Source organism: Onychostoma macrolepis, chromosome 03 (assembly GCF_012432095.1).
Source record: "Onychostoma macrolepis isolate SWU-2019 chromosome 03, ASM1243209v1, whole genome shotgun sequence".
Classification (NCBI taxonomy): domain Eukaryota; kingdom Metazoa; phylum Chordata; class Actinopteri; order Cypriniformes; family Cyprinidae; genus Onychostoma; species Onychostoma macrolepis.
This window is the reverse complement of record NC_081157.1, coordinates 14,845,707-14,858,424: the sequence shown is the minus strand read 5'-3', so window position 1 is coordinate 14,858,424 and position 12,718 is coordinate 14,845,707. Positions and strand designations below refer to the sequence as shown.

Sequence of the window (12,718 nt, the reverse complement as noted above, 5' to 3'; positions counted from 1 at the left end):
ATGAAGCCGGATTAGCTGGCTAGCCAGGTAAGTTTCAGTTTAGTTTGCGCCAACTCTGGGTATTAGGTACCATGAAAGTGGTTTGGCTTTTAGCAGTGTTCATCGCCATAGTAACTTACGCTCCACAGCTAACCTGCTCTGGGGCAGGTTATGTTCTGGTTTAGAGATCTCAAACCAAAATTTGACCAATCAGCTTTAAGCGAAGTGACACATCTCTGACGCAATAAAGCCACTCCTCCAGTTTCTCTTACTCTAAATTAAAGGACGCTACATAGTAAACATTTTTAAATATAAAATCATCTGATTTTTAGAGAGGATTATTTTTTTATAATTATTTTATATTATTATACCCTTAATCCTTTACACAAGCCAATTTAGTTTAATAGTAATTATTAAGCTTTTCTTTAAAATCAGTGTAAACATAGATAATATGCAATATAAATATGTTTTAGAATCAATAGATTTAAACATGACTACATATGAGCTTAGATGAAGTGTTTTTATACCTATAAATATTATCAACTCTATAAACTAACTTTACAACTTGCACTTATATGGTATGTTTTTTTAAGTTTTCCTCTTTCATGGATAGATCGTTTCATGATCGTGCTGTGTAAATGTGTTTAAATTCTTCATATTGTTCAATCTTTTAATCTTTGCACTGACTCTCTCACAAGAAGTGAATCATAGTTTTAAGGCATGTGATTTGCTGCTCATTACTGATGTCACACTTTCATGTGCACATGCTCCATTAACTCAGGATCAAGCCTGAGTTGACAGAGAAAGTTGATGATCAGCTTCATGGTACCAACAAAGCCGGATTGGACTGGTTTGGTTTTGTCAACTCAAAACTAATCCTGTAACCCTGAGTTTGTTCAGCCACCATCATGGTACAGGCACCAGCACTGAAACTGCCTTGGTGGAAAAGGGGCAGGATGTGTTCACTAGTTAACAGCAATGGTAGGTAAAAGTTTACTGGGAAAAGTCAATATTATAGTACACAGAGAAAGAATATGCACATTTGAATTCATTCAGTACATTTATTTGTGTGGTATGTAAACAGAAAATTCACATTTGAATGTCTATTTTTACACATTTCTTTTGTGAAAAGACATAGTGAACAGAAAATTGCCACAAAATGACCCATCAGAGAGAAGGAAAAAATACTATTGCTACATGTTTCCATCCTCTTGGTGGACATTGGTAGATATTTGAGTATACAAGTACATTTGACAAACTGTGTTCCGTATGGTTTACATACAGAACATTTCTTTGATGCCTTAAATACAGGACGATTCCATATTATACAGAAAGGTTGGCAACCCTAATTTTGCTCAGCATGACTTAACATGTGCTTCTTCAGGATTCCTTTACATATGAAACTCTTTCCACACTGAGAGGAGGTAAAAGGCTTTTTGAAGTGTGACTTACCAAATGATTCTTAAGGTGTCCTTTCTGTGTAAAAGTCTTTCCACACTGAGAGCAGCTGAAAGGCTTTATCCCAGTATGAATTAGCATGTGATTCCTCAGGATTCCTTTACATATGAAACTCTTTCCACACTGAGAGCAAGTAAAAGGCTTTATTCCAGCATGAATTAACATGTGAGTCTTAAGGTATCTTTTACGTGTGAAAGACTTTCCACACTGAGAGCAGCTGAAGGGCTTTTCTGAAGAGTGAGTTACCAAATGATCATTAAGATGTCCTTTCTGTGTAAAACTCTTTCCACACTGAGAGCAGCTGAAAGGCTTTATTCCAGCATGATTTAACATGTGATTCTTAAGGTGTGTTTTACGTGTAAAAGCGTTTCCACACTGAGAGCAGATGAAAGGCTTTTCTGAATAGTGAGTTACCAAATGATTCTTAAGTTGTCCTTTCTGTGTAAAACTCTTTCCACACTGAGAGCAGCTGTAAGACTTTATCCCAGTATGAATTAACATGTGATTCTTAAGGTGTGTTTTACGCGTGAAAGACTTTCCACACTGAGAGCAGATGAAAGGTTTTTCTGAATAGTGAGTTACCAAATGATCATTAAGGTGTCCTTTCTGTGTAAAACTCTTTCCACACTGAGAGCAGCTGTAAGACTTTATCCCAGTATGAATTAACATGTGATTCTTAAGGTGTGTTTTACGTGTGAAAGTGTTTCCACACTGAGAGCAGCTGAAAGGTTTTTCTGAAGAGTGAGTTACCAAATGATTCTTAAGTTGTCCTTTCTGTGTAAAACTCTTTCCACACTCAGAGCAGCTGTAAGGCTTTATTCCAGCATGAATTAGCATGTGATTCTTAAGGTTTTCGTTACGTTTGAAAGTGTTTCCGCACTGAAAACAGCTGAAAAGCTTTTCCACACCATGGATTCTCATGTGTTTCATAAGGCTTCCTTTATGTTTGTAAGTGTTTCCACACTGAGAGCAGCTGAAAGGCCTTTTGACTTCTGTTTTATTAATGTTGCAACTTTCTGATTTTTCTCCATTGACATCATGATCTTTCTGATCCTGATGTTTCTCCTCCACTTCATTCAGATCTTGTCTTTCTTCTTTCACTTTCTTCAGGCCTAAAATGAAATCATTAAAAAGATGAAAATCAATTGGAAAATTTGGAAAATAAAAGGATAAAATATTTGTTTACAGATGAAAACATTGTCAAAACTGTCCCTGTTCACACAGATCCATAAAAACAACTCAAAACACTTTATTATGCTGACAGGCCAGTAGTTGGCGATGACACTTTGTAAAGAAACACTATCCGCCTATAGACTGAATACATAATACACATGTGCATGATGTTATTGTTTTCACAAACGGGGATCCCTTTCACAATGCTGTAGTCTGTATGCGAAACTTAAATTCTAAGAAACATTTCCATATTTTGAATTATTGAGTGTAAATGAATCCTTTGAAGTATTGTGAAAAGTATGTCTAATCTATATTATTTCAAGCTGTCTACAGGGAATCTGCAGGTATCAGCACATCAAATTTATTTCTTTTTTAAAGGGGTCATGAACTGCATTTTTTTATTATAATTTTGTTTCCTGAGGTGCACCTATAATGTTTTTACATCAAAATATATTTCTTGAGGTGCACATTTATAATGTTTTCACATAGAAATAAATGTCTATTTTCTACCCTGATTTTAGTCTCTGATTTGACTCAATGGAAACATCCACTGCTGTGACTGGCTAACATCTTTGCATATGAAGTATTGCATGTGGAAAATTCTCAAATACAGTCTCTATGTTTTTACCATTAAGCTGTCGAGATTAACTAATCATGTAAAGTGTTAATTATATTTAGATCTACTCTCATCACATGAAAGGTTGCAGTGAACAAAGTAGTCTGTTTGATCTCATTACATCTCGTTTTCGGCACTCTCACGAAATGCTTTCATCATAACTAACAGCAAACATGATGTAAATACTTTAAGGTTCATTGTGGTGTGTAAGAGAACCATTAATTATAATGAGAGTTTTAAGTGTCCAGATAAACTGGTGCTGTGTGATTGACAGCTCCAGCAAAAAGGGTGTGTTTATGGAAGAACAATAATGACAAATGTCTTTGAAACAAAAAGGCATGTTGAATTGTTGAACTCAAAAAATAATGCATTGTATTAACAAGTGTTTGCATTTTAATGCATTGTATTTTCAGGGGCTGAAATTTAACAGTTGTTTATTTAAGCTGTGAAAATTTCAATTCAAAATTCACATTTTCATAATTAGAAATTCAATCATTCATATGAAATATTCAATCAGTTTAGAAATACGATGTATAGTATTCAACAGCCAATTTTTGATCCATTTTATTTCAATTTACAAATTCGCTTCCACAAAATGTAGTGGTTAAAATTCAGCATTGCATATCCAGGACTCACAGGAATAGCAGTAGAGCACCGATACATGATCTCCAGCTGCTGTCGGTTGCTCACCAGCAGGTGGCGCAAGCAGCTGTTGATGAAGACCAAAGCAACAGGTGGATTAAGTCATTCATTCACAAAAACTGATCTGCAGGAATGGAGCAAGCGCTAAACAGAAATTATGATTATCAGGACCAGTATAAATGTGGAAAAAATTGTGTTTACATTTAATTCAACAATCACTATTACTTGTTTCCCATATAGCCTACATGTTAGTAGCTTTCTCTAACTTTACTGAAAAGGAGATTATAATGCTGTTTTTTATCCGATGCTGATGTACAGAACTAACATTACATCTGAGGGAGACATATGCTTTCGTTGCTTAGTTTCCGTAACATTGTATCATGGCTTGTTTGACGCTGTGCTGTAATACTGTAACGTGCCTAAATTAACCAATACAGTGATATAAAAAAAGACCTCAGACCTCAGAATACATTTTATTGATGATGCAAACTATATACAGGCAAGCAAATGAGGTCAGAAGAATGCAACACGCTGCATTTTCTTTATAATCACTTTTCTATCGCCGTTAGTTTTAGATTCGATATCCGCCGGGCATTTGCTTTCCCTTGCCACTGAGTTATAGAGTTGGCATTTATTAAACAGAGCCGTAGTTCACGGACAAGCTAGGCAATATCGCATTCAAAATCGCAGATGAATCACATTCGATTTTGAACACGATATTGCCTAGCTTGTCAATGAACTACGGCTCTCTTTAGTAAATGCCGCTCCATCTGAGAGCAGGTGATGGCGATTTAATGCCAATTACGGAACCAGCTTTACTGCGCATGTGATTAATCGCACAGCCCGAGGTCCTTTTGAGGAGAGTCGAACATCATCTGCTCATCCTTGTGCCGTAGTTTAATTACTGCTGGCCGGATAGGTGAGGAGTCTTGGTAGTTGTGGCTGGACTAAAGTCGGGAAAAGATACTAGCGTGACATTGTCCTGCGTGTATTTTCTGGATATGCCTGCCGAGTACCTTTCAGGATCGCCGATCTGTTATGCCATCTTAGTACATGGAAGATGAGAGTATGCGGCCGAGTTTTTCCTTCCGTCATACACGCGATGGGCCCGGTCAATCTTGATGTCACGGCCTTTCAGGGAAGGGATCCACTTGGAATGATTAGCCCTGAGGAAACCAGCTGCATCGGAGCCTCACGCCCCCTCCTAATTTTTTCGGTGAGTTGCTCCAGCTAATTTCTTAAGTTTGTGACGGTCCTCCTATCCTCACGTGCAGCTGCTTGAAGGGAACCGACCCGGTCACATGTCTGTTTTGCCGCAATGGCTAGCTTTTCAATTTCTGCTTTTAGTTCTTTTACAGAATCGTTGGTCGTTTGTATATCCAATTGTAGATCACGGAATGCTGGGGTCAGTACAGAGTCTATCGGGTCTCTTACAGTCAAAGCCACTAACGAAATGAGAGTACTTTGTTGCTCTTTAAGTGCTAGCATGATACCGTTAGCTATAGCAACATCGAGATCCTCTCTGGAGATGGTGGAATCTTTGAATTTTTACTTTATTGGCGATTGTCCACTCTCTCTTTTCTGGCTGTCCTTGACTGCTGGGGCACTCATAGTGAGCTAAATAAAGAGTGGTTCAAAATTTACTGACAGGATATATACAATTTCTGACAAAGTGAACAGAGTGAAGGACTATGCATGCATTGCCACTGAAGGGTCACGTCATCTCCCAGCTTAATTTAATCTTAAACATAAAATTAGGTCAATTAGGACTATCCTAATTGAATGTTTAAAGTATCATGTGGGCAGCCAAGAAACTGCCCTAAGTTGTTTAGTCTCTTATCTTCAAAATAGAACCTTTTCTATTAAAATTGGAAGCTTTTCGTCATCAATATCGTCATTATGAAGAACTATTAACTATGTATAAATTTAATCCACAAGTTTCCTACGCCCCATGAGGCCTTGCGTCAAAAGTGTGAGTGTCTTCCAGTTCGAAGTAAACAAGCAGGACTGTCTGAGTTTTTCTGCATCTGGAGAGCGTCAGCACTGCAGATCATTTCATATAATTACCAGCTAACATAAACATTAAAGACTTGTAAAATAATTTTAGCTCAAAACACACTTTCAGACTGCAGCGAGTATTTGAAATAACTTCTGTGCGAGATCTGATGTAGATTATCAACAAAGCAGAAATATGCGATGCAAAAGACTATGCACGCATTACCATGGTAAACATAGTAAATACAACCACCTGAAAAATCAGACAAGTGATGTATTTATTTCTTTACATATTTTATCTGTCAATAAGTCTTCTCTCTTTATACCTGATGTTCATATATAGCTCCGCGTATGTCATAAATCATTAACCTAATTTTTGTTCGGGAGCTCTCGGTTTTTCTGACTGAAAATATAACAATGTATTGGGACTGGAGAGAGTGCTAAAGCTACTCATGGTCGTATTTTTTATGGAAAATGATAAGAAATGATCATTCTTTCTAAATGTGATGTAGACCTAAACTGTCTGTGACTACAAATAAACAGAAACAGACGCGACTGAATAATAGGCTGTGTGTGTCTTTCTTTTGTGAAATAACGGTAAATACCACTTTATTTCTGTGACTAGTTATCAATCCTGACACAAACTAATTAGTCAATGTAGCACTTATTGTAAAACAGGTCTGAGGTTATTAGCCCCGCCCGGCCCGTTTAAAGCACTGGCTCCGACAGTGGAAAAGACCTGAAAAAAATAAATAAATAAAAAAAACGTACCCTGCGTCCCAATGTGCATACTATCCACCCTATCTGCCCTAAATAGTATTTAAAATTACTAATGTCGCATAGAATTTAGGATGGATAGTATGCACATTGGGACGCAGGCTTAGCCTCTTCGCTAATTAGCACAAAAAATACCATTGGTATACTACTTCCGCCACCTCACCAGAAGTTTTACCCACGTTCTTTTTTACAGTAGCACCCCCCGGAAACTTGTGGATACATGACCTAGATTATTTATTTAACAAAATCTTACAAAATCAAAATCCAATAAGCTCAGTGTGCTCTCTTTAAGCTCTTCCACATTGAACGTCTATGTAAATTCTTCATAAACAGACTTAAAGTGACAACCATTAGTTAATATTTAAAGTTAATCTTTATAAAAATGATTAATAACTGATTTTCACAGCTTTAAGATGAAAAAAATCTAGACATAACTGTAGTTTATGTCCAAAGATGAAAGAGGCATGTCGTCCATTCATAGGAGGAGCCATTAGAGACCTGTCATATCGGTCCAGGAAAAAAGCGACTAAAGGCTGGAATACACTACACGACTTTTAAAACTTAAACAGATTTTTAAAACACTAGATTTCATATACTTACCGACTTTGTAAATAGTTTGTTGTTTGATTTTTTAACGTGTTACTTAGCTGAACGTGGACTAGTCCAGATGTTGCTATGTGCTTAAATGACACTTCACTGTGAATATATAACTGATCAAATTGAATGCCTTGTTGCATGATTTTAGTGATGTTTTTTTGTTTTGTGATTGACTTTGTACCTTCAATTAAAACTTTTTTTTTTTTCAATTATTCTTTAAAAAGGTTGTTTAAAACAAACAAGAATTTTTAATAAAACATGATGTGAGCTTAATGGGAACGGGTGTGCTTAAGGGGTACAAAAATGTACCCATTAAGCACAACCGGACTTTTAAAGGCAGGGTAAGCAATTTCTGGAAGCCAATGTTGATATTTGAAATCACCAAAACAAACACGCCCCTATACACCAAAAGGGTCGCGCCACTATTTTGATAGATCCGCCCCACATACAGTGGGTATGGAAAGTATTCAGATCCCCTTAAATTTTTCACTCTTTGTTATATTGCAGCCATTTGCTAAAATCATTTAAGTTCTTTTTTTTTCCCTCAATGTACACACAGCACCCCATATTGACAGAAAAACACAGAATTGTTGACATTTTTGCAGATTTATTAAAAAAGAAAAACTGAAATATCACATGGTCCTAAGTATTCAGACCCTTTGCTCAGTATTTAGTAGAAGCACCCTTTTGATCTAATACAGCCATGAGTCTTTTTGGGAAAGATGCAACAAGTTTTTCACACCTGGATTTGGGGATCCTCTGCCATTCCTCCTTGCAGATCCTCTCCAGTTCTGTCAGGTTGGATGGTAAACGTTGGTGGACAGCCATTTTTAGGTCTCTCCAGAGATGCTCAGTTGGGTTTAAGTCAGGGCTCTGGCTGGGCCATTCAAGAACAGTCACGGAGTTGTTGTGAAGCCACTCCTTCGTTAGTTTAGCTGTGTGCTTAGGGTCATTGTCTTGTTGGAAGGTAAACCTTCGGCCCGGTCTGAGGTCCTGAGCACTCTGGAGAAGGTTTTCGTCCAGGATATCCCTGTACTTGGCCGCATTCATCTTTCCCTCGATTGCAACCAGTCGTCTTTGGGTTCTTCTTTACCTCTCTCACCAAGGCTCTTCTCCCCCGATAGCTCAGTTTGGCCGGACGGCCAGCTCTAGGAAGGGTTCTGGTCGTCCCAAATGTCTTCCATTTAAGGATTATGAAGGCCACTGTGCTCTTAGGAACCTTAAGTGCAGCAGAAATTTTTTTGTAACCTTGGCCAGATCTGTGCCTTGCCACAATTCTGTCTCTGAGCTCTTCAGGCAGTTCCTTTGACCTCATGATTCTCATTTGCTCTGACATGCACTGTGAGCTGTAAGGTCTTATATAGACAGGTGTGTGGCTTTCCTAATCAAGTCCAATCAGTATAATCAAACACAGCTGGACTCAAATGAAGGTGTAGAACCATCTCAAGGATGATCAGAAGAAATGGACAGCACCTGAGTTAAATATATGAGTGTCACAGCAAAGGGTCTGAATACTTAGGACCATGTGATATTTCAGTTTTTCTTTTTTAATAAATCTGCAAAAATGTCAACAATTCTGTGTTTTTCTGTCAATATGGGGTGCTGTGTGTACATTAATGAGGAAAAAAATGAACTTAAATGATTTTAGCAAATGGCTGCAATATAACAAAGAGTGAAAAATTTAAGGGGGTCTGAACACTTTCCGTACCCACTATATATATATATATATATATATATATATATATATATATATATATATATATAGACCTAGTATTATCAGTCCGGCGAGTAAACAAAAAAATCTACTAGTCAATGGCGATTCAATTGCCAAGGTGTCCGTAAAGGGTTGAAGACTGTTCCATAATTCCTATTAAACTCAAAAGATATCGACAAATACAACAAAGTTACAGAAATAAATATTATTTTGTTTGTGCGATTAACCAACAATATTTGTTGCTTCTTCACCGCAGTAAGAAAAAATCCCATACTGTCACAGCCGTAAATGTGATGCTTAATTATTAAAATATTTATTTTAAAATCTAAGGGGTACTTCAAGTAAATTAGGTGCAAGAGGCTCAAATGACAAAAAAAAAGTTTGTTACACTGCATGTAAATAACATGAATTTGTGAATTTAATGTGGTTGAAAGACAAAAGCTTTCCTAAGACATAGTAATACATGGATAAATAATAGTGTGTGATAATTCAAATCAAAATTAACATGTTCATCAATAGTTCATGCAATGTTGAAACATAAAACATGAATGATTTTTGTAAATGCAGCAGCTCTTTGTGTGAATGTTTTGTAAAACTGGAAGATTTTCTGGATGTATATAAGTAACAGGCTACTTTAGAAAAACATTTAAAAGATGAAAAAGAAGAATTAAGGAGAATCAATAAACTACGAATTGCTATTGTGTGAATAATATGTAATCATGTAATCAATAAAAAAGTCATTGTAGTCTGATTACAAGTATTTTAAAACGTAATTTAATCTAATTACAAGTATTTCATTTTGGAATTGCCTTACTTAATCTAGATTACACATAATCAGTTACTACTCAGCTCTGTGTACCACAAAGTCATTAAAGATGAATAAATAATAAACACCAACCTCCTTGTTCCTCCTGTTTTATTCTCCAGGGTTCTGGTTCTTCGCGTTTTATTCTCCAGGGTTCTGGTTCCTCGTGTTTTATTCTCCAGGTTTCTGGTTCACTCGTGTCCTCCTCTCTCTCCTCTTTAACAAACACCATCTTCACAGCAGATCTCAGTTCAAATGATACTCCTCCAGATATTCCTGCTTGCTTCAAAACTTACTCACGACTATGAGAATGACAATATTACAGGTATTTACTGATCTGATTCAAAAACTGTATTTTTATATTGACAGAAACAACAATTTTAACAGTTTGTATTACACCAGCATCACAACAGAGAGCGCAATGAAACTAAACTTCTTCCTCTGAGGTTTAATGGTGTTTGACAAACAAATGAATGTCTTAGCGCCACCCGCTGGACTGGAGTGTAAATCGTCGAGAGGAGGGAGGGTAAAATTACTTGGTGCATAAGGTGCGCTGTTCAATTTTCCTTTAAAAAAGCCGACCTGCACAAATAAATGAAAAGAACTTAATTATAATAATCATAGATTCACATGGCATTCGAACAACACCAACAGTCTTCCTGAGGATTCAGTCAAATATTTCATTGAAAATCAAACAAGGTTCCCTAATATAAACGGACCATTCCACCGAATGGTTGCTATTTTCTTCCAAAACAAACAAACAAAAAATCATTTTTAATCTTTTTTTTTTTTTGAAGACAGAGTAGTAATATACAAAATCTGTTCTGGTCAATCTAACGTTATTATTATTATTATTATTTACACGTTTTTTTTAATGTGAAAGGTTGATCCATTTTTTTCACAGTCCTGATACCAAAACTCTTATGTTTACTAAAAAGTATGTTTCAAAATATGTCACCAAATTCCTTCATTTTCCACTCAGGTAGGTGTTTATTTGAAAGAAATTTTTGGTTTAATGGTCAAAAAAAAAAAAAAGTTTATCATTTTTTTTTAAAAATCACTATTTATCTACACAAGGTGTTTTTTCTAAAGTACACAAACCCTTTTTTTTTTTTTTTTTTTAAAGGCAACTCAAACCTCAAGCTTATCAATTTTCTATGATGCAATTTAAAAACAATGGGACAAATGATGGACCAAACTCAATTTAAAGGGCACCTACTTTGACATAGTATCTCTAGCAGTACAAGTATTCTACAACTACTGTTGGCTATACAAGTATTAAACAAAGTATAAATATCAAAAAGTTCTTTGCTCAAGGCAATATCAGCGATAGTTCTGGTGCCGGAGAAGCCCTTCATGTCCCGAAGCAGCATTTGAGGTCACTGTTGTCCTCACTGATATTTACATTTACATTTAGTAAATGATATTTATACTAGTGACCTCCCCAACTGAGCTCATCCAGCTCATTTGGGACGGGCTATCTTCATATGTGCAGTAAATTTCGGTCTAAATCCAAATTGACAACAGTCTTTACAAATCTTTTTTCAATGGATAAACGATAGTCCTAGACATATAAAATCATAACACTACTGAAGAGAGCTTTGCTAATAACTACACAAATATTTAATCACCACTGTAGTGGAAAAATTCTAAATCTGTTATTAAAAGTGAGACCGAGAGTGACAAACACATACGCTCTGCAGTGAGAAAGACAGAAGGCAATTCAGTACAATCTCTTCTACTGATAAATGCTGTCCAAGGATCTTGACCTTCAACATTATCTTTTCAGACTAGCTCTAACCAGTCATAGCCATTCTCTTCATCCTCACTTTTAAATTGTTCATCTGACCAATAAACTGTAAGAAAGAGGAGATGTGAAGCAAACTGTGTGTGTCTCATTCTTCTCATGTTGGTCTGCATGAAGAGAATCTGAAGCAGAACAGAATGAAAAACAGAGCAAAGTTTGAGAGAAAAAAATGACTTAAATGTTTTTTTTTCTTACATTAATCTTAGCCCAGATATTACAGACAGTTCTCATTTAAATGCATTTGTTGCAGTAAAGAAAAACATCAAATAGCATTTTCATGAAATAAACATTTGTTTATGCCTCAAATGTGATTTGGTCATTATTTAAAGAGAGAATGAGAGAGAGAATGAGAATGAGCTTTATTGCCAGGTATGTTTACACATACGAGGAATTTGTTATAGTGACAAAAGCTCCACAGTGCAACAGAATGACAGCGACACGACAGATAATAAAAATAATAATTTACAAATGTACAAAATAGCAAAAACACAATATATAATATAGACAATTATGTATGTACAGGTATGATATGTGCAAATTGGAAATGTAAATAAGCATGTGTGTTAAATAAATAATGTGTGTTGTGTGTTCCACGTTTATTGTCATGTGTTCATGAGATGGATTGTTTGGGGGAAGAAACTGTTCCTGTGTCTGGTCATTCTGGTGCTCAGAGCTCTGTAGCGTCGACCAGACGGTAACAATTCAAAGAGGCAGTGTGCTGAATGTGAGGGGTCCAGAGTGATTTTGCCAGCCCTTTTGCTCACTCTGGATGAGCACAGTTCTTGGAGAGTGGGGAGGGTTGTACCAATGATTCGCTCAGCAGTCCGGACTACCCTCTGTAGTCTTCTGAGGTCAGATTTGGTAGCTGAGCTGAACCAGACAGTTATTGACGTGCAGAGGACGGATTTAGTGATGGTGGAGTAGAACTGTTTCAGCAGCTCCTGTGGCAGGTTGAAGGAAGGAAGTACAACCTCTGCTGGGCCTTTTTCGACTCAATGGCTGCATTTACACTGCAGGTCTTGATGACCAATTCCGATTTTGTGACTATATCCGATTTTTTATACGACGTGCTTACATTTCTTTTAAAAGTGACCCGTAACTTGGTGAAACAAACCAAAAATAGCATATATGACATCACAAATCAATTTGAATAGT

At 36.4% G+C, this 12,718-nt stretch overlaps 1 protein-coding gene across 1 annotated transcript; it reads right to left on the bottom strand.

The window, feature by feature from the left end:
• Positions 1 to 857: 857 nt before the first annotated feature.
• Positions 858 to 10,344, bottom strand: LOC131537190 (gastrula zinc finger protein XlCGF57.1-like). The gene is made up of 2 exons (XM_058770487.1): positions 9,850 to 10,344; positions 858 to 2,549 (listed from the first exon to the last, which is right to left on the bottom strand). Exons 1-2 carry the CDS (start codon positions 9,986 to 9,988, stop codon positions 1,360 to 1,362), a joined length of 1,329 nt encoding a protein of 442 aa, XP_058626470.1. The 5' UTR covers positions 9,989 to 10,344; the 3' UTR covers positions 858 to 1,359.
• Between the last annotated feature and the right edge of the window lie 2,374 nt (positions 10,345 to 12,718).